This window comes from Salmo trutta, chromosome 38 (genome assembly GCF_901001165.1).
Source record: "Salmo trutta chromosome 38, fSalTru1.1, whole genome shotgun sequence".
Taxonomy (NCBI): Eukaryota; Metazoa; Chordata; class Actinopteri; order Salmoniformes; family Salmonidae; genus Salmo; species Salmo trutta.
In genome coordinates, this window is record NC_042994.1 from 32,349,931 (window position 1) to 32,373,217 (window position 23,287).

Sequence of the window (23,287 nt, forward strand, 5' to 3'; positions counted from 1 at the left end):
ATGAACTTAGTCGTAAGATGGTTTTGAGAAACCGTTCCCTGATTAACACTAGTAAGTACTGTCTTAAATACAGAGGCACAAACTCTGCAGTTGTTGAACTGATGTGTGGTGTTAAAGGCGAAATCTGCAGTTGTTGAACCGATGTTTGGTGTTAAAGGGGAAATCTGCAGTTGTTACATTCATAATTTGACTTTTAAATGATTTCTATATAACCATTGATTCTTGAAGATCACAAACTGTGTGGTTCCAGCCCTGAATGCTGATAGCCATGGCATATCAGACTGTATACCACACGGGTATGGCAAAACATTTATTTTTACTGCTCTAATTATGTTGGTAACCAGTTTATAATAGCAATAAGGCACCTCGGGGGTTTGTAGTAAATGGCCAGGGCTTTGTCCGCGATGTAGCGTGCCTAAGAACAGCCCTTAGCAGTGGTATATTGGCCATATACCACACCCCCTCCTACCTTATTGCTTAAATATAACACATGCCTATAACACATGTCTCATGAGCTTAGTTAAACTGTCATACACCATCAGAACCCCAAATAAGCATTTTTTTTGTCCAATGTTTAGAAACAATGTAAATGTAAACCAACACTGTATAGCCTCAACATGGTTAAAACTGTAATGTTGATATCATGGATGGTCAGTCCTTGCATCCATAGGTCTGTCTATGAATTTGAGAGTAGTTACATTTCTCCAGCCCCATCCATCTTATTGCCAAAACAGTGGTGGAATGACAGTTTTGTTATTGTTTGAACTGCAGATTGGTTGGTTGATTGATGTGGCATTTTTTTACTTCTACAGGATCAGTGTCTCGAAATCTGGACAGTTGCTACTCTGACGGTAAATAATGTACTTACATTCATTAATCTTGCTCTGATTTGTCATCCTGAGGGTCTTGTTTTGTTTGATAAAATAAATTTTTATATCCTAACCGTTCCATGTTGTATACAGCATTTTGCATGAATTCCAACTCTTTGAACTTGCAACAAAACAATTTATGAAATCTAATCAGCAAAACGTTGTTTAACCCGGTCAAGTTCGGTTCCTGTGCAATCCTCAGACACTCAAGAAGGCAACCAAACTTGTTTCATCATTCTACATTACGTATTGGCTACGCAACACGTCAATTATCCCATGAAGGTCAGCCATCATTACGCACCAATGACACGAGCAGTGTTCACTTGATTGACAGTGTCTTGGTCCAATGACCAACCTATCATTTTGAAACCTAGCTAGACAGCCAATGAGCTGGGCTTTCCAGCAGTATGTGAACGCCGTTTGTAGGACAAACAGCCATCATGCTAGAGCTGTGCGCAACAGAGTTCATTCTCTGGTGAAAGGAAACAGGACGTACGGTAGTTTACCTTACCCAGCGGTTCGTTCTCTTCTTCAAACTTTTCTCAAAGTTGAAAAAGTTAAACATGGCTACTAAGAGTGGAAAAACTAAATGGAAATCCAAGTATACACATTTTGATGATATTATTGCAGAAATTGACCGGGAGAGTGACACAGATGGAATGGATGACGAATCTGTGAGTGACCACAGTTTTGATTCCAGCGCAGAAGAAATGTTTTTTGAAGGAAATGATCCACTTTTAGATCAGTAAGTAAAATAGGTTTTTGCTTATCATGCTAATGCAGTTGTTTAAATGGTTGCATATTCATTTCAGATATTTTTATTTGATTTATATATATCTATACACACAGAGTACCAGTCAAAAGTTTGGACACACCTACTCATTCCAGGGTTTTTCTGTATTTGTACTATTTTCTACATTGTAGAAAAATTGTGAAGACATCAAAATGATGAAATAACACGTATGGAAGTATGTAGTAACCAAACAAAAAGTGCTAAACAAAATAGATTTCATATTTGAGATTCTTCAAAGTAGTCACCTTTGCCTTGATGAGAGCTTTGCACACTCTTGGCATTCTCTCAACCAGCTTCATGAGGTAGTCACCCGGAATGCATTTCAATTAACAGGTGTACCTTGTTCAACCTTGTTGAGGTATACACATAGGCTATGCTAATACATTGTATGTTTAGTTGGCTATGACATGCTGTGGCTTTTTCACTGTCTTATTGATCCACATATTTCATTATAGTGATTGTGTTCCTTATACTCTATATAATATATATGTTTATAGATATGTGTAGTTCCTTATACTCTATATAATATATATGTTTATAGATATGTGTATTTGATGAATTGATGTAGAGCTCACACGTAATGTATTGATGCAGAGCTCACCTCTACTAAAATAAAGGTTCAATAAAATAATAGTAAACTTGAGATCTAACTGAATGTGTTTTAATCCTCAATAGTGGTAGAGACTCTGACTCTGATGACCTCTGGGTGCCACTCCAAAGAGACCACAGTCCTCCATCCCCAACTCATTCAAACGTAGGAACTGGTTCCTCCAGTATGACCCCTGCTGCTGCTGTCTCTGGCTCCACACCCACCCCGGCCCGGCCATCTAGAGGTGTGATAAGGTCAGCCCAGAAGCGGAGGAGGGCCAGTGAACCAGCGGCAACTACCACCGAGGCAGAGGACCGCTGGCACACTGTGCTAGAGGATGACGTGGAGCCACTTCCACCATCATTTCAACCTAAAAGGCAGCCAGGACCTCAGCTGGACATGACTGCAAAGTACAGCCCCCTTCATCTTTTCCAGATGTTTTTCTCCTTGTCAGTTCTGGATTCGCTGGTGTCTAACACCAACAAGTATGGGGCTAAGAAACAAGCAGGCAAGAAAGAGGCATGGAAGCCCATTTCCATCCAAGACCTATACTGTTACATCTCACTGGTTATTTACATGGAGCTTGTGAAGTTGAAAAACCTGAAGAACTACTGGAGATCGTCAACACTCTACCGACTGCCTTTCCCCACCACTGTCATGTCTTGTAAAAGGTTTCTGGCTATCTCGCGGGCGCTTCATATCAGTGACCCACAAGTTGATGAGGACAATGACAAGAAGAGAGGCACATCAAGCTTTGATAGGCTCTGCAAAATCAAACCTCTCTACCCCAGCATGGTAGAGGCCTGCAAGACCCATTTTCAGCCCAACCAGAACCTGTCCATAGATGAGAGGATGGTAGCCTCAAAGGCTAGAATTGGCCTCAAACAAAATATGCGTAACAAGCCAACAAAATGGGCTTACAAACTGTTTGTTTTGGCCGATTCTGTGTGTGCCTACACTTGGAATTTTTTTGTTTATGAGGGTAAATCCATCTCAGCCACTGGTAAGGGACTTAGTTATGATTCCGTTATGGAATTATTGGATTTTCCATTGCTTGGGACGGGCTACAAACTGTTTGTGGACAACTTTTACACAAGCCCTACCCTGTTTACAGACCTGAAGAAGCTGAATGTATGGTCTTGTGGCACCATTTGTCCCAACAGAGTAGGTTTTCCCAAAACAAAAGTAAATTACATGCCTAAGAGGGCTGATAGGGGTACCATGCGATGGATTCGTAAAGATGACCTGCTCTTTGTAAAGTGGATGGATACCAGACAGGTGGCCATGTGCTCCAGTATCCACAAATCGTACAGTGGCGATCACGTCGTCAGGCGTGTGAAGGACGCTAATGGGGCATGGACCAAGAATAATGTCCCCATTCCTGCTGCTGTAAAGGATTACAACAAGAGCATGGGAGGTGTGGACCTGTCAGACGCTCTGATAGGCTACAACAATGTTCTCCACAAGACAAGGAAATGGTACAGGACATTGTTCTATCACTTCATTGACATCGCTGTGGTGAATGCATTCATCCTTCATAAGGAAATGGCTAAGAGCTCTGGACAGACCCCCATGACACAGCTAGCCTTCAGAGAGCTGCTCATCCAGGAGCTTGCCGACTATGGCACAAAGTCCACAGCAGCACCTTCTGTCCGCTCTACATCTGTCCCCTCTACTCCTGTCACCAGAGGTGTTCACCTGCCAAAACACATCACTGCAGACCTGAATGTGCCTCGGGGCAAAAAGAGCACAGCAGGGAGGCGTCGTTGTATTCTGTGCCACAAGAAATCTCCCATCACCTGCACTACTTGTGCTGTTACCCTCTGCTTCACACCAAAAAGAGACTGCTATGGGACTTGGCATCAGGAGCACAATCTGGTGTAGAGGACTGTGGGTGTTCTAAATCCTCTAATTGTAAATTAAACATGTTTTTCACTTTGTGTGTGGTTTGCCTCACAAGTCCTCAATTGGCAGTTTCATTAAATAGTACCCACAAAACACCAGTCTCAAAGTCAACAGTGAAAAGGCGACTCCGGGATGCTGGCCATCTAGCCAGAGTTGCAAAGAAAAAGCCATATCTCAGACTGGCCAATAAAAATAAAAGATTAAGATTGGCAAAAGAACACAGACACTGGACAGAGGAACTCAGCCTAAAAGGCCAGCATCCCAGAGCTAATAAATGTACTGTCAGAGCAAATATTTTTCATTGTTTTTCTGAATTTTTTCTGTGTATTTCATTTTTTACTTTAGTTTATTTTGTAAATATTTTTTTTACTATATTTTCTTAACTGCATTGTTGGTTAATTGCTGTAAGTAAGCATTTCACGGTAAGCTCTACACCTGTTTGTATTCGGCGCATTTAACAAATAAACTTTGATTTGATTTAGCTATACAGCCTGATAATACCAGTAATGGTGTATACCTAAATTAGCATGTTGTTTGTGCAACAGTATCTTCTAAATCAAAGAGCAATACGCGAAGCAAGAATATGTTAGCTACATGAAGTAGCTAAGAGAAAATATGTAGCCAAAGATTAAACGGTGCTTTAGGAAACACTTATCAACACTTTGGTTCCTACCCTTTACATACACCTTAGCCAAATACATTTAAACTCAGTTTTTCACAATTCCTGACATTTAATCCTAGTAAAAAGTCCCTGTCTTAGGTCAGTTAGGATCACCACCAGGAAATGCAGAAGTTGATGATAATGCAGAATATTATTTTAGGTTGGAGTTGAACAGTATAAAACAATTAGAATGGAGAAAGACCCATTGAAATCACTTAGAATGTATGTGTTGTCACCCCAGGGTCACAATACTACTCGTAAAGACCATTTAGAATGTATGTGTTGTCACCTCAGGGTCACACACTACTCATAAAGAACATTTAGAATGTATGTGTTGTCACCCCAGGGTCACAATACTACTCATAAAGAACATTTAGAATTTAGAATGTATGTGTTGTCACCCCAGGGTCACAATACTAATCATAAAGAACATTTAGAATGTAGAATGTATGTGTTGCTACCCCAGGGTCACAATACTAATCATAAAGAACATTTAGAATGTAGAATGTATGTGTTGTCACCCCAGGGTCACAATACTAATCATAAAGAACATTTAGAATGTATGTGTTGTCACCCCAGGGTCACAATACTAATCATAAAGAACATTTAGAATTTGTATTATTCAAAAACATCAAATACCATCTTTTTGTTTTCTACGGTTCTATGATATTTTGGCCATATTGCCCAGCCCAACTTGGGATTTGGTGTGGAATGCTCTGTGTGAGGCCGCCTTTTGAACCTCCCTGGAGTCTGTGGATCTGAAGATCCTCTCCTATAAAATCTCCTTGCCTCCACGTGTTATCCATACACCCTTCCTGCACTCAGTTCGCCTCGGGCATCTCTAAAGGTCACATTTTCGTCCAAATGCGGCCTTTGCCCATGAAAGTCATGGTTAAATCAAATCAAAAATTGTATTGGTCACATACACATGTTTAGTAGATGTTATTGCGGGTGTAGCGAAATGCTTGTGCTTCTAGCTCCAACAGTGCAGTAATATCTAAAAGTAATATCTAACAATTACACAACATATACCCAATACACACATCTAGTTGTCACGTCCTGACCATAGAGAGCTCTCATTTTCTATGGTAGAGTAGGTCAGGGCGTGACAGGGGGGGTTTATTTAGTTCTATGTTGTTTGGTTCTAGTTTCTGTTTTTCTATGTTGGGTTTTTTGGATGATCCCCAATTAGAGGCAGCTGGTCATCGTCTCTAATTGGGGATCATATTTAAGTAGTTGTTTTTCCCACCTGTGTTTGTGGGAGATTATTTTGGAATTAGTGCATGTTGCACCTCTGTCGTCACGGTTTGTCTATAGTTTATTGTTTTGTCTTGCAAAGTTTCACATTCAAATAAAAGATGTGAAACGATACTCATGCTGCGCCTTGGTCCGTTCCTACACACAAGCGTGACACTAGTAAAGGAGTGGAATTAAGAATATAAAATTATATGGATGAGCAATGTCAGAGAGGCAAAGAATAAGATGCAGTAGAATAGGATAGAATACAGTATATAAATATATGAGTAATGCGAGATATGTAAACATTATTAAAGTGACATTATTAAAGTGACTAGTGATCCATTTATTAAAGTGGCCATTGATTTCAAGTCTGTATGTAGACAGCCGCTTCTCTGTGTTAGTGATGGCTATTTAACAGTCTGATGGCCTTGAGAAGCTATTTTTCAGTCTCTCGGTCCCAGCTTTGATGCACCTGTACTGACCTCGCCTTCTGGATGGTAGCGGGGTGAACAGGCAGTGGCTCGGGTGGTTGTTGTCCTTGATGATATTTTTGGCCTTCCCGTGACATCGGGTGCTGTAGGTGTCCTGGAGGGCAGGTAGTTTGCGTTGGGCAGACCGCACCACCCTCTGGAGAGCCCTGCGGTTGCGGACTGTGCAGTTGCCGTGCCAAGCTGCAAACTTGATGGTTAAGTTGGAGGCGTGCTTGGTCACACAGTCATGGGTGAACAAGGAGTACAGGAGGGGACTGAGTACGCAGCTCTGAGGGGCTTCTGTGTTGAGGATCAGCGAAGTGGTGTTGTTTCCTACCTTCACCACCTGGGGGCGGCACGTCAGGAAGTCCAGGACCCAGTTTCACAGGGCGGGTTTCAGACCCAGGGCCTCGAGCTTAATGATGAGCTTGGAGGGTACTATGGTAGTGAATGCTGAGCTATAGTCAAAGAACGTTATTCTTACATATGTATTCCTTTTGTCTAGATGGAATAGGGCAGTGTGATAGCGATTTCTTCATCTGTGGATCTATTGGGGCGGTAAGCAAATTGAAGTGGGTCTCGGGTGACAGGTAAGGTGGAGGTGATATGATCCTTAACTAGCCTCTCAAAGCACTTCATGATGACAGAACTGAGTGCTACGGGGCGGGATTCATTTAGTTCAGTTACCTTTGCTTACTTGGGTACAGGAACAATGGTGGACATCTTGAAGCATGTGGGGACAGCAGACTGGCATAGGGAGAGAGCTGGTCTGCACATGCTCTGAGGACGCGGCTAGGGATGCCTAGTGGGCCGGGAGCCTTGCAAGGGTTAACACGCTTAAATGTCTTACATCGGCCACGGAGAAGGAGAGCCCACAGTCCTTGGTAGCGGGCCGCGTCGGTTGCTCTGTGTTATCCTCAAAGCGGGCAGAGAAGGTTTAGCTTGTCTGGACGCAAGACGTCGGTATCCTCAACATGACTGTTTTTCCTTTTGTAGTCCGTGATTGTCTGTAGACCCTGCCACGTATGTCTTGTGTCTGATCCGTTGAATTGCAACTCCACTTTGTCTCTATACTGACGCTTTGCTTGTTTGATTGCCTTGCGGAGGGAATAACTACACTGTTTGTATTCGGCCATATTCCCAGTCACCTTGCCATGGTTAAATGTGGTGGTTCACACTTTCAGTTTTGCATGAATGCTGCCATCTATTCAATGTTTCTGGTTAGGGTAGATTTTAATAGTCACAGTGGGTACAACATCGTCTATACACTTCATGATAAACTCAGTCACGGAATCAGTGTATTCGTCAATGTTATTCTTGGAAGCTACCTGGAACAGTCCGCCTGATCAAAACAATCTTGAAACGTGGATTCCGATTGGTCAGACCAGCGTTGAATAGGACTTAGAGTTTCTGCCTATAGGAAGGGAGGAGCCAAATGGAGTCGTGGTCAGATTTGCCGAAGGAGGGCGGGGGATGGTCTTATAGGCATCCCGGAAGTTGGAGTAACAGTGGTCGAGTGTTTTGGCAGCGCGAGTACTAGAGTCAATATGTTGATAGAACTTCAGCATTCCTTTTCTCAAATTTGCTTTGTTAAAATTCCCGAGTACAATAAATGCAGCCTTAGGATATGTGGTTTCCAGTTTGCATAAAGTCCAGTGGAGTTCTTTGAGGACCGTCTGGGTATCAGCTTGAGGGCTGTCGTGGTATCAGCTTGAGGGCTGTCGTGGTATCAGCTTGAGGGCCGTCGTGGTATCAGTTTGAGGGCCGTTGTGGTATCAGCTTGAGGGCTGTTGTGGTATCAGTTTGAGGGCCGTTGTGGTATCAGTTTGAGGGTCGTTGTGGTATCAGTTTGAGGGTCGTTGTGGTATCAGGTTGAGGGTCGTTGTGGTATCAGCTTGAGGGTCGTCGTGGTATCAGCTTGAGGGCCGTCGTGGTATCAGCTTGAGGGCCGTCGTGGTATCAGTTTGAGGGCCGTCGTGGTATCAGTTTGAGGGCCGTTGTGGTATCAGTTTGAGGGTCGTTGTGGTATCAGTTTGAGGGCCGTTGTGGTATCAGTTTGAGGGTCGTTGTGGTATCAGGTTGAGGGCCGTTGTGGTATCAGGTTGAGGGCCGTTGTGGTATCAGGTTGAGGGCCGTTGTGGTATCAGTTTGAGGGCCGTTGTGGTATCAGGTTGAGGGCCGTCGTGGTATCAGTTTGAGGGCCGTTGTGGTATCAGGTTGAGGGCCGTTGTGGTATCAGTTTGAGGGCCGTCGTGGTATCAGCTGGAGGGCCGTTGTGGTATCAGTTTGAGGGCCGTCGTGGTATCAGCTTGAGGGCCGTTGTGGTATCAGTTTGAGGGCCGTCGTGGTATCAGCTTGAAGGGGTATCAGCTTGAAGGGGGATATACACGGCCGTGGCTATAACCGATGAGAATTCTCTCTGCAGATAATTTACATTTACATTTAAGTCATTTAGCAGACGCTCTTATCCAGAGCGACTTACTGTCGGCATTTGATTGTGTCCTTAGCTTTTCAGCAAATTCCCTTTTTGCCTCTTTTTTTTTGGGGGGGGGGCTTCTGAAGCGCAACAGAGGTCACATGCCCTGTATCCGATCCGAGCTTTTCGAACCCGCGATATCCGGTTATGTGACCAGCTTTTTGCAGCGTCTCTCCCACTGGCATATAGCAGCAAGGGGCAAAGGTTAACTAGAGGTGTACACGCCCACTCCACCAGGGGTCTGGAAGCGTCTTGGGCAATATTTAAAGGTTTGACTGTAGGAGATATTTGTGCTGCGGTGAGTTGGGCATCACCACCCATTTGTGTGAGGTTTTATTACTTAGCTGTGCTTACAGCCGGGAAAGGGGAACATCACTAGGCAGCGCACCATGTGCGCAATACCCCGACTGCCACATCTTGTGGGGCCGTTTCATTTAGTGTCCGTTGGGGTTGGCTTGGGATGGGATTCTATTCCCCCATAGTATGTTGTACCGATGTTGACCGACTGAAACGGAACGTAATGTCATGACTTTAACTACTGTTCCCTGAAGGAGGGAAACGAGGAACAACACCTGTTTGGCCTCGCACCACCCGTTTCTGAGCTCAATGAAGAGTGGTATTAAATTGAAGGAATGAATCTGAGCCTCACACTTATCACCGGTGGAAGGCTGGACAGCCAGCCAGGCGCAGATTTAGTAGTATGTTGTGCCTCGTTTCCCTCCTTCAGGGAACAGTAGTTATAGTCATAATGTTACGCTTGTCATATGATGTATTAAGCGCTTAAGAGTTAAATTAGGCCTCGGCATTGAACTTCAACTTAAATACTGGATCTTGCTTTCGGACAGTTTTTTGGTATTCATATCTCTGAAATGGACTCAAACTACGTAACATTTAGTGTCTCCTTACATTACGCTGGGAAAAACAGTTTTCATGTGCACAGAAATCCTAAATTATTTCAGAGTTTGAAAAATCCAATGTTTGATATAAATTGACAAATGACCAGTGGTGGAAGAAGTACTCAATTATCATAATTGAGTAAAAGTAAAGATACCTTAATAGAAAATGACTCAAGTAAAACTGAAAGTCACCCAGTAAAATAGTTATTGAGTTGAAGTCAAAGTATTTTGGTTTTAAAATACTTAAGTATCAAAAGTAATTAGATTTGGTAAAACATACTTACGTATCAAAAGTAAAAATAATTTCAAATTCTTTATATCAAGCAATCCCGACGGCACAATTTAATATTTTTGTTTTATTGACGGATAGCCAGGGGCACACTCCCAACACTCAGACATAATTTACAAATGAAGCATTTTATGTTTAGTGAGTCTGCCAGATCAGAGGCAGCAGAGATGACCATGGATGTTATCTTGATAGGTGTGTGAATTGGACCATTTTCCTGTCAAAATGTAACAAGTACTTTAGGGTGTGAGGAGTAAAAAGTACATTATTTTCTTTGGGAATGTAGTGGAGTAAAAGTTGTAAAAAAAATTATAAATAGTAAAGTACAGATAACCCCTGCAAATGACAAACTGCATGCGAGGCAACAGCCAAAGTGCGGGGAAAACGTTGTTCAGAAGCCATGTCTAGAATATCTATCAGGGAACAATACTGTTCTCCACATTGGATTCAATATCCCTAACAAATGTATGTTCATAAGATTTACAGTAGGTTCTAGTCTGATTGATTTACAGCAGAGTTTGATTGATTTACAGTAGAGTCTAGTCTGATTGATTTACAGCAGAGTTTGATTAATTTACAGTAGAGTCTAGTCTGATTGATTTACAGTAGGTTCTAGTCTGATTGATTTACAGTATGGTCTGATTAGATCTAACAGAAAGCATCAAGATAATGTGATAAGGTTTTATGTGTTTCTGTGTGTCAGTTTGGACACAGAGATAGTTTCCACATAATGTGTAGAGACCTGTTCCTTGATGGATAGGCTATTGTACAACACACAGAGCTATTTTCCTTTATTCAGGACATTTAGAATGACAACTCATTACAGAGTAGCCTAGTGGGATTATTCACAAAGTATTATTGGGTCCTCAGTAGATCATTGTTATTATTAGGTGAAGTTATAGGTCCTACAGTAGGTCATTGTTATTGTTAGGTGAAATTATGGGTCCTAGGCCTATGTTAAACATTAGGAACACCCTCCTAATATTGAGTTGAACAGCCTCAATTCGTCGTTACATGGACTCTACAAGGTGTCGAAAGCGTACCACAGGGGGTTTGGCCCATGTTGAATCCAATGCTTCCCACAGCTGTGTCAAGTTTGCTGGATGTCCTTTGGGGGGTGGACCATTCTTGATACACCCCGGGAAACTGTTGATCGTGAAAACCCAGCAGCATTGGGGGTTCTACTAAGCTAACATATGGAATTGTTTTAAGGTGGATCATTTAGCTATTTAGAATTTTAGGACCCCTTTTAGGTTTCAAAATATATACCGGTATATAAAAAAAATATTTTATGAAACATTGAATTTTGCCTCACTGCTATTATCCCATAGAAATGCATTGAATAACAGATCCATACATGGAATAACAGATCCATACATGGAATAACAGATCCATACATGGAATAACAGATCCATACATGGAATAACAGATCCATACATGGAATAACAGATCCATACATGGAATAACAGATCAGTACATGGAATAACAGATCCATACATGGAATAACAGATCCATACATGGAATAACAGATCCATACATGGAATAACATATCCATACATGGAATAACATATCCATACAAGGAATAACAGATCCATACATGGAATAACAGATCCATACATGGAATAACAGATCCATACATGGAATAACAGATCCATACATGGAATAACAGATCCATACATGGAATAACAGATCAATACATGGAATAACAGATCCATACATGGAATAACAGATCCATACATGGAATAACATATCCATACATGGAATAACATATCCATACAAGGAATAACAGATCCATACATGGAATAACAGATCCATACATGGAATAACATATCCATACAAGGAATAACAGATCCATACATGGAATAACAGATAGTAAAAAACAAATCTAAAAGGAAGTTTGTTTTGAAGTCTCTGAGAGATATAAAAAAGATCAGGAAATGATTTTAACTAACACATGTTATACCCCTTTTTTTTGCCACCAAATGATATACTGTAGACTAACATTCATTTATTAAACTGGTACCGGACGACATTCAGACCAGTCTTGTCAGGCCTCTGTGTGTACACATGTACGTGTTTGTGAGGGACTTACCTTTCCACAGAGGGATCATATTATTGTGTTGCCAAAAACTGTTCAGATGTTTTTGTGAGAAGACCGATTTTCGGAATGTCTCATGGTCTGACAAACAATGATGTATCCCTACCACCTTTCACCGCATCTTAAACAGACACATTTTTATGGCATTGGTTTGTATTATGCTAATTAGATTACAGTGGGGGTGACCACATCAACTCGAGGGGGTTAACCTGTCTCCTCCCCTTCATCTACACTGATTGAAGTGGATTTAACAAGTGACATCAATAAGGATCATATCTTTCACCTGGATTCACCTGGTCAGACTGTCATGGAAAGAGCAGGTGTTCCTAATGTTTTGTACACTCGGTGTATAAAGTCTTCTGTCCCTGTAAGTTCACATGTGGAACTGCATGAAATGTGTTTTAGTTTCCAGTCATTTAGAAATGTGATCCCAATGTCCCACATTGTCCTCTTTATTAATAGAAAGACTCATATACAGTATAGTATTAGTTTAAAACTAAAATGGACTAATCCTGGATCGCCCCCTGTATTATCAGCCACTGAAATAGGAGCGTCTTTGTCCCCTCTCTGTTTGTCTACTCAACCCAGAGTGAAACCAAAACACCCCATGTAGCCCATGGCAACCTGATGACTCTGAGTCACGTCATAAACAAGTACAACGGCCACCGTGGGGGAAAAACAACTGATATTCACCATCTGGGACCATTCAACAGTCTAGATTTACCAGGTTATTACTAAATAAACTGTTCACCATCTGGGACCATTCAACAGTCTAGATTTACCAGGTTATTACTAAATAAACTGTTCACCATCTGGGACCATTCAACAGTCTAGATTTACCAGGTTATTACTAAATAAACTGTTCACCAGCTGGGACCATTCAGCAGTCTAGATTTACCAGGTTATTACTAAATAAACTGTTCACCATCTGGGACCATTCAACAGTCTAGATTTACCAGGTTATTACTAAATAAACTGTTCACCATCTGGGACCATTCAACAGTCTAGATTTACCAGGTTATTACTAAATAAACTGTTCACCATCTGGGACCATTCAACAGTCTAGATTTACCAGGTTATTACTAAATAAACTGTTCACCATCTGGGACCATTCAACAGTCTAGATTTACCAGGTTATTACTAAATAAACTGTTCACCATCTGGGACCATTCAACAGTCTAGATTTACCAGGTTATTACTAAATAAACTGTTCACCATCTGGGACCATTCAACAGTCTAGATTTACCAGGTTATTACTAAATAAACTGTTCACCATCTGGGACCATTCAACAGTCTAGATTTACCAGGTTATTACTAAATAAACTGTTCACCATCTGGGACCCTTCAACAGTCTAGATTTACCAGGTTATTACTTCTAAATAAAAGTGCTTTTTAGGGTTCTCATGATTTCACAATTGTTGTTTTGATTATTGCTTGAACAGTCCCTAAGATAATATGTGATCTGTTACAGAAAACTGTGTGTGTGTCGCACATCACCACTTCACAGGAGAGGCATTTGAACGAAACCATTTTTTTTTCCCAGAAATGCCTTCTGGAACATGTAAACTTTCATCTGCCTTAATAACAAACTTGTATGCCATCTGTAAATCCCAATAAAATTGTTACAATTTAGTTGGTTTAGCCACGGAAAAAGTCAGGAACCTTCCCTCTAGCCACGATTGGCTGAGATAATTGATGGGCTGGACATGCCGAGAGATGAGTTTGGATTGGTCTGCCATGTAGCATGCTTCTGTCTATAACATGAGCTGCTCAGTATCTTTCTAATGTTTCCTCTTTTCTCCCATGTTATTCCATTGATACCAGGCACCTGCAACAAAAAGATCAGCTCAGATGTGCGAGTGCCGTTTTCGAAGTTGTGATGGTGGCAAAATACCTAATTTTGGATGCAGTGGTTGTTAGCTTGAATGCTAACGCTCATTGACATAGGCTGGTAGCAAAGCTAGCCAAAGAGCAAGTGCTTTTTAAGTATAAAACAATTGATTTGCGACGACGACACAAACATTATACTTTCAAATGCGCCTTACAATTGTAATTCAAAAGTAGTGTGAAATGGACTCATAAGCAACCTGGAAATGGAGGCTATTTTTGCTGTCAGCCTATGAGAACTCCCCTGAGTTTTCCCCCAATGAGAGTGAATTAGTGAATAGCGACACAGATCTTTAATGCTGCAATTTTTGTAATCACAAGAAAGGGGTCTATATTGGTGACCAAGAGTTGTCTGGCACACTGCTTGGGGTTTCAGCAACTTTAATAACTTATTTATAGCGTAGAACCATCCACTTTACTACTAATATATAAAAAAACAAGACAGAACATGGATGTTGTTGCTCACTTGACTGTTTTATTAATACTATTTTCAAATATGTTTATAAAACCATTTAAACATTCATTACAGATGTAAGTTGTTATACAACATCATGGGCATCACCTTTTAGCTCAAAATCAACTGTAGATTTCTACTGTAGATTTCTACTTAACCATCTGTCTGACTTTGTTGTTCACACAGGAGAGAGACGTGACTATTGTGGATCCTCTGGGGAGCCTCAACAACATCATGAAGCTGACGAGGCAGAGAAGAGTCTCTCCACATCAGAATGTCTCAAACACCAGCAGAGACCCAGGGGGAAGAAACCTCACCACTGCTCTGACTGTGGGAAGAGTTACTCAAGATTAGATTCACTAAAGGTACACCAGAGAATTCACACTGGAGAAAAAACGAATAGCTGTTATCAATGTGGGAAGAGTTTCACTACATCTAGCCAGCTGACTATACACCAGAGAAAACACACAGGAGAGAAGCCTTACCATTGCTCTGACTGTGGAAAGAGTTTTGCTGTCTCAGGATATTTACAATCACACCAGAGAACACACACAGGAGAGAAGCCTTATAGCTGTCATCAATGTGGGAAGAGCTTTGCTCACTCAAACACACTGATATCACACTTGAGAATACACACTGGAGAGAAATCTCACAGCTGCTCTCATTGTGGGAAGAGATGCACATCTCTAGCAACCCTTAAAATACATCAGAGAATCCATACAGGAGAGAAACCTTATAGCTGTGCTGACTGTGGGAAGTGTTTTGGTTTGTCAGGACATTTAAAATTACACCAGAGAACACACACAGGAGACAAACCTTATAGGTGTGATCAATGTGGGAAGAGCTTTAGTCACTCAGGCGGCCTGATAGTACATCAGAGAATCCATACAGGAGAGAAACCTTATAGCTGTGATCAATGTGGGAAGAGATTTGTTACATCTAATAGTCGTAATATACACCAGAGAACACACACAGGAGAGAAACCTTACCACTGCTCTGACTGCGGAAAGAGTTTTGTTTCGACAGGACATTTAAAAGTACACCAGACAACACACACAGGAGAGAAGCCTTATAGCTGTAATCATTGTGGGAAGAGTTTTGTTACATCTGGTAGCCTGAAAAGACACCAGAGAACACACACAGGAGAGAAGCCTTATAGCTGTGATCAATGTGGGAAGAGTTTTGTTACATCTAGCTGTTGTACTATACACACAAGAACACACACAGGAGAGAAACCTTATCACTGCTCTGACTGTGGAAAGAGTTTTGTTTCATCAGGATGTTTAAAATCACACCAGAGAACACACACAGGAGAGAAGTGTCATAGCTGTGATCAATGTGACAAGAGATACTCTGATAAAAGATCTCTGATTAAACATCAGAAAATTCATACATGAAGGAGTTTATCAATGAAATAATGTCACAATGTAGAATGTTTAACATTGTAGGAGGAGTATTTTAATTAATAATGTCACAATGTAGAACCCTAAACGTTTTCCCCCTTTTCTATTGATTTCAGCGTGATATTAGCCTCATCTGGGGGAAAATCCAGGCTCTGAATTAACAAAAAGTACTATTTATGTCATTAACAAAAAGTGATTGACAAATAAAGTGTTGCGTTACACTTACGTTGGCAACCCACTTAAATCAAAATGCATCACTTCAAACTTTAGCTGGCTGTTTTCTACTAATTGTCCTCTAACCAGTGATGTACACGTTATTCCCAGACTCCATGTGTTTTTTTAACTGTTCTAACCGTACGTGCAATCTCATCTCCCCCTTTCGCGCAATTGATTTCATATCGATATGAGTGATGACAAATAAGTGTTGCGTTTCTCTTCGTTTTAGTGACCCCTACATTTAAATGCATCACTCCAAAATGTAGCTGACTGTCTTCTACAGGTTGTCATCTAACCAGTGAGGTAAAATATATCTCCCATCTCCTTGTGTTTTTTGTTGTTGTGTTAGTTTCAACAGCACGTACAACCTGATTTCCCCCCTAATCATTATCAGTGGTTTATTGCCAGTTTTTGGTGCATGTGCAGTTTAGTAGGTGCTCGTTTACATTTTTTTTTAAAGTAATATGATTACTATTGTGTTTGTGTAGATAGTACATTTCATGTTTAGGTTGTCAATATATCACAAACTGTTTCTGCATATTGGTTATTGATTAGGACACGTTAAAACTGTTTTGACATTGGGCTCCTCCCACATAGCAAAATGACATTGAAAAGACAAGAAGACTATGCCCGAGGTCCAAACATCGTTCGGTTTTGGTTGAAAGTTGAAAATATGTATTTTTCAGGTCCTTGTTTCAACGACTTGAAAACAACTTAATTCAACGTACTTGCAGCCTATACACATGGACGCAGTATTAAAAAGAAATGGGTCTATGAACAATCCATCATCACTCCAGTATTTCTTTACAACATTCAGGTTGTAGTTGACTTCTTTCCACTGAAGAAGTATGACTCAAATCACCTACTATATTTTATTCATATAATATAAATATTATTTATATTTCAAACATTCAGCCTGAAAAAATATAAATGTTTAATAATTCCATTCCTCACCATTAATTAAGTGAATTATTGCCAATACATATTAACATTCTGTTTTGATATTTCATCATATTTGCATTTCATGTAACATTTAGTAATCTTAATTATTTATGCAACCAACTGACAATTTTTGGGTTCAAATTATATTGTTTACAAAGAATGGAATAAAACAAGCTTTTCCTTAGAATGCTCATTAGTCTTTCAGTTTTTATTGTTATTCTTTAGTTTTTTTACCCTTATGATTGTTTTGTAGTAAATATTTCTGTTTTTATTATTATTGCTTTTATTCGTCCATGTCTGAAATGTGCTGTATAAATAAAGCTTGATTTGATTTGAACATATTGTAAAACAAACGAACCCAATGACCGACCAATCAACAGACTCTTGCTAAACCAATTAACAAATATGTGCAAAAGCAACACGTATCTTGGTCCATTCTAGTATGAAAAACAGATTAAATTCAGTATATCTTCCACTGTCAAAATAGTACATTGTATGTAAGTTTAGTATCTCTTTTCAACCAATCCAGTACATTTTTTTGTTGAAAATTCTTTTTTTTTTTAAATAAAGAAATATGTCAAAGGATTCAACTACTGAAAACTGGAACAAACAAATGGATCAAACAGATCAATCCCACTTTTCCAGCCTGCTGAAGGCGTGGTGGGGTGGTAAACACCACCCCCGGCTCTACCAGGGGCTTGAGGTGGTCTCCCACAGCTCTGCTTATGTCATGTTCTGTGGCCTTGCTGTTCCATTTCTTGACTGCCCCTGCAGCACAGAAACACATTTAGTCATATTATATAAAACACTCAAAGTAATGGATATGGAGCATCTACGGCCTCAGTTACACCTGGCACCTAAATGTGACTTCCGTCATCCGATCAAGCTGGTCTGGATTCACAAAAGTCACAATGTGCTCGCATTAGATTTAGATTTGCCGGGATGGGCATTGTGTTCGGAATTTGACAGTCTGGACGCAATCAGGCCACCAAATATGCATAAGAAATGTAAAGAGACGGGGTGAATGAGTGGGGAAAGTACATTCTACACTGAACAAAATTATAAACGTAACATGTAAAGTGTTGGTCCCATATTTCATGAGCTGAAATAAAAGATCCCAGAAATGTTCCATAAGCACAAAAACCTTATTTCCCTCACATTTTGTGCACAAATTTGTTTACATCCATGTTAGTGAGCATTTTATCCTTTGTCAAGATAATCCATCCACCTGACAGGTGTGGCATATCAAGAAGCTGATTAAACAGCATGATCAACAGATGCATATCTGTATTCCCAGTCATGTGAAGTCCATAGATTAGGGTCCAATTTATTTATTTAAATTGACTGATTCCTTATATGAACTTTAACTCAGTAAAATCTTTGAAATTGTTGCATTTATATTTTTGTTCAGTCTAGACAAATTACATTCATACTAATAAAGAACAAATGTGTGCCTGAGGGGAAATTAACTTTCATACAGCCAAAAGGGGTGAGAAATTACACCAATATCAGTCGACAATTTGCACTAATGTAGATAAACATAGATGGAACATATTCCCTTTTGCTGACGTGATGAACCGCTAAGGGGACATAAATATTTACCATCTAAACCATGTGTGACCTCTCACCTCTCTGGCTGTAGAAGTGTTCTTCCTAACCAGTCCCTCAACGGCTCTCAGACTGAGCTCCACCCTCACTGGGTCTTCAGAGGAGAGGAAGGATGAATGGGTTAATCAGTCAACAAGTCAGTAATACAAAGAGAGTGTTGATCATCTTAAATGTCCATCTCCCACCCATGGAGAGACCTATATACTGTATCCAGGGTTGGGTAGGTTACTTTCTAAATGTAATCTGTTAGTTACTAGTTCCTGTCTGAAAGTGCCATCAGTAACGTAACTGTTGGATTCCCCAAACTGAGTTACACAATCTGATTACTTTGTTACTTTTAGATTACTTTCCCCTTAAGAGGCAAAGGTTAGTACCACAGTAATACAATCTGATTTGAAACCTAACTTTAACCACACTGCTAACCCTAATGCCTAACCCTTACTTTAATCACACTGATACCCCTAATGCCTAAACCTTACCTTAAATAACCCCAACCTTTTCCACACTGCTAACCCTAACACCATGCCCAAACCTGACACATCGCATGTGCGAGCGTTGCAAAATAAATGTACACATGCATGTTATTCAATCATTGCACCCACACTGCTCGCGTGCGCCAACGAGCGTCTGCGTTGCCAGGCGCTAAAATAGAAGTTGATTCTATTTGTGATGCAGAACCCGCTGCAAGTCCTGCCGCTCCCATCTCCTCATTGGTTTTTAGGAACATATACTCATGTGGGTGATTGAAAGATGAGCTGAGATCGGTCGTGGTAATGCATTTCATTATGAAAGTTAGTTTCCAAATTGCCATAAAAAGTCAAAAAAAAAGAAAAAGAAGCCTGGAAGGAGGTGAGATGAATAGAAAGGATTTGGTTTGATCGTTTTATGTGTGGATTCATTTCGGAGTAGAGGACCTTGTTTATATCCTATGACAAATTAGCTAGCAACTGCAGGTTAGCTAGCTAAATAAAGAATCCAAGCAGTACATCTCTCCACAATAGTGTAAGATCTTCATAAATGTGTTCAATTAAAAGTTTACTGATGTCTTGCCACAGATTCCTTACATGAATACAATGCCAAAAAAGATGCAACGCTGTTTCTGGGTGGTCATTACAAAAGGTACAATTTGAGTTTGTTTTCCTACTTCTTCATATAGTGGTTTTCAGGATAATATTTATGAATAATTTTAAAGGAAACTCCCTTAATTTTGTTAACAAGAAGGTATGTGTGTGGCAACATCCAAACTTTTTTCCAACAGATGTTATCAATAAATCCGTTCCAACAAGGAATGACATAAGGTATGGATACAGCATCCTGCTGAAACCAGGTTTGTATCGCTCTGTTGTTGAATGGACCAAAAGAGAAACAAATCTATCCTACTGATGAGTCAACACGGTCAATGGAAGGTAGGCTCTAAGGGTCAGGTCTTGACACGTTCCTGAATACTAAAACAACACCTGAGGGAATGGCAGCTAAAACAATGGCAACATTTTTAGGTGTTACAGGGACCTTGTAAAGCGATAAGAATTCCTTATAACTGAGTAAAAGACCCTCTGCATTTACCAGTTGGCTCACCAATAGGATATTATTTACCAGTTGGCTCACCAATAGGATATTATTTACCAGTTGGCTCACCAATAGGATATTATTTACCAGTTGGCTCACCAATAGGATATTATTTACCAGTTGGCTCACCAATAGGATATTATTTACCAGTTGGCTCACCAATAGGATATTATTTACCAGTTGGCTCACCAATAGGATATTATTTACCAGTTGGCTCACCAATAGGATATTATTTACCAGTTGGCTCACCAATAGGATATTATTTACCAGTTGGCTCACCAATAGGATATTATTTACCAGTTGGCTCACCAATAGGATATTATTTACTAGTTGGCTCACCAATAGGATATTATTTACCAGTTGGCTCACAATAGGATATTATTTACCAGTTGGCTCACCAATAGGATATTATTTACCAGTTGGCTCACCAATAGGATATTATTTACCAGTTGGCTCACCAATAGGATATTATTTCGGAACCAATATTATGAAAACAAAGAAGTATTTTCATACAATATGTCCCGATTATTCCATATATAATCTGTGTGGAGAAAAATGATGCTTATAAATGAAGGACCATGACAAGAAAACCTGCCGATGAAAAGCAGAAAGTTTCACTGGAACTTTGTCAATATTATAATTACAAACCAACATGAAGTTAAAGCCACTGGAACTTTATCAATATTACAACTACAAACCAACATGAAGTTAAAGCCACTGGAACTTTGTCAATATTATAATTACAAACCAACATGAAGTTAAGGCCACTGGAACTTTATTAATATTATAATTACAAACCAACATGAAGTTAAGGCCACTGGAACTTTATTAATATTATAATTACAAACCAACATGAAGTTAAGGCCACTGGAACTTTATTAATATTATAACTACAAACCAACATGAAGTTAAGGCCACTGGAACTTTGTCAATATTATAATTACAAACCAACATGAAGTTAAAGCCACTGGAACTTTATCAATATTATAACTACAAACCAACATGAAGTTAAAGCCACTGGAACTTTATCAATATTATAATTACAAACCAACATGAAGTTAAGGCCACTGGAACTTTATTAATATTATAATTACAAACCAACATGAAGTTAAGGCCACTGGAACTTTATCAATATTATAACTACAAACCAACATGAAGTTAAAGCCACTGGAACTTTATCAATATTATAACTACAAACCAACATGAAGTTAAGGCCACTGGAACTTTATCAATATTATAATTACAAACCAACATGAAGTTAAGGCCACTGGAACTTTATCAATATTATAATTACAAACCAACATGAAGTTAAGGCCACTGGAACTTTATCAATATTATAACTACAAACCAACATGAAGTTAAGGCCACTGGAACTTTATCAATATTATAATTACAAACCAACATGAAGTTAAAGCCACCAAAAGTAGAGACATGATGAGGAATAAAATTCCATAGAAGTGGGTCTTAGGAATTGTTTTATCCAACTGATCTTAAAAGTATTATTTAAGGTAGTAAAGTCCATTAAATTCAGCCCACCATTCTCATAAGTGTCTATTACAACAGTTGCCCTAATGTAATGGGTACGGTTTCTCCACAGAAAGTTGAAAAGTTTCTGGTCTATCTCCTTGCTTATTTTACTGTCAAGATATAAAGATAGAGTATGAAGCATACGAACTTGGTAGAACAGAGTAGATCAATATGACGTTGCGAAATATTGCATTATCAGTAGTTTAGAAGATAGCCGGAAACAAGTTAATAAATAGGTAATAACGCAAAAACATAGCTGTTTGTACTTATAGGTATCCAGATCGTGACTACAACTCCCTTACTAAGTCTTTAACCACACTGTGTTGTTACATTGGTGGGTAAAAACGAATGCCCCCGAACCGTTAACTTGTTGTCTGAAAATAAAATATACATTTTACTCAACTGCGTTACCCACTCCAGCCAGCAGATGGCGGTCTGGGAATTTAAGGCAATGCTGTTAGTGTGACGTATAATGTAGTGGACGGAACGCTTCTTTCAACAGCAGCAACAGTTAGTAAGAAACCTCGGTAGCTTGCTAGACAAAATAGCCGATCCAATAAAGCTCTTTAGACGCTTTCGTGTATATCAGCCCCTGTGTTTTAAACCCACTTCTTTCGTCTTGTTTGTTATCCCATTTATTTAAATGTTTACGTTGTTATTAGTCAGCTAGCTGGCTGGTTAAGTTAGCATTAGCCTAGCTAGCTAACATCTCCGACCATGAGCTCACTAAGCTACTCTCCTCCTGATAAAGAAGAGGAGGCCTGCTGGACGGAGAAAGAAACTCTCGTTAAAGAGGAGGAGGAAGAGGAGGATGTCACAATACAAAAACAAGTAGAGGGTGAGGCTTTTACCGTGAAAGAAGAAGAGAAAGACGTTACAGTGAAAGAAGAGGAAGACGCGTTTAGAGTGAAAGAGGAAGAGGATGTTACTGTAAAAGAAGAGGAGGAAGAGAACGTTTTTGGAGTGAAAGAGGAGGAGGGGGAGATGACTGTCACATCGAAAAAGGAGGAGGAAGAAGAGGAGGAAACTGGATATCTGGGCCCGGTTTCCCAAAGGCATCTTAATGCGTCCAATGGTTCTAATGATGAACTTAGCAGTAAGATGGTTTTGGGAAACCGTTCCCTGATTAACACTAGTAAGTACTGTCTTAAATACAGAGGCACAAACTCTGCAGTTGTTGAACTGATGTGTGGTGTTAAAGGGGAAATCTGCAGTTGTTGAACTGATGTGTGTTAAAGGGGAAATCTGCAGTTGCTACATCCATAGTCAGACTATTTATTTATAGCCATTGATTCTTGAAGAATATAACACATGCCTCATGAGCTTAGTTCAACTGTTGTACCCCATCAGATCCCCAAATAAGCTTCTTTTACTCCAATGTTTAGAAACAATGTAAACCAAC

At 39.9% G+C, this 23,287-nt stretch overlaps 2 protein-coding genes across 4 annotated transcripts; both read left to right on the plus strand.

Moving 5' to 3' along the window:
* Positions 1 to 783: 783 nt before the first annotated feature.
* LOC115178169 (piggyBac transposable element-derived protein 4-like) lies at positions 784 to 4,249 on the plus strand. Of its 3 annotated transcripts, none has more exons than XM_029739223.1 (3): positions 784 to 851; positions 1,500 to 1,614; positions 2,338 to 4,249. In XM_029739223.1, the coding sequence occupies exons 1-3, from the start codon at positions 788 to 790 to the stop codon at positions 4,133 to 4,135; spliced, it is 1,977 nt and encodes a 658-aa protein (XP_029595083.1). In that variant the 5' UTR covers positions 784 to 787; the 3' UTR covers positions 4,136 to 4,249. The 3 variants fall into 3 exon arrangements, with proteins under 3 accessions (XP_029595083.1, XP_029595084.1, XP_029595082.1); XM_029739224.1 differs by lacking the exon at positions 784 to 851 and adding an exon at positions 1,070 to 1,151; XM_029739222.1 differs by lacking the exon at positions 784 to 851 and having other exon boundaries at positions 1,175 to 1,614.
* A 10,179-nt stretch (positions 4,250 to 14,428) lies between these two features.
* LOC115178603 (zinc finger protein 2 homolog) lies at positions 14,429 to 15,855 on the plus strand (the record flags this gene model as incomplete). The annotated part of the gene is made up of 3 exons (XM_029739858.1): positions 14,429 to 14,434; positions 14,917 to 15,242; positions 15,411 to 15,855. Coding segments are annotated over exons 1-3 (777 nt in total), but the record flags the coding sequence as incomplete, so codon positions are not given.
* Between the last annotated feature and the right edge of the window lie 7,432 nt (positions 15,856 to 23,287).

Bases quoted from the DNA above. Each gene is read 5' to 3' on its own strand.
- LOC115178169 (XM_029739222.1), top strand. From the start codon at position 1,433: ATGGCTACTAAGAGTGGAAAAACTAAATGGAAATCCAAGTATACACAT. The intron at 1,615-2,337 runs GTAAGTAAAATA...AATCCTCAATAG, and splicing joins AATGATCCACTTTTAGATCA to TGGTAGAGACTCTGACTCTG.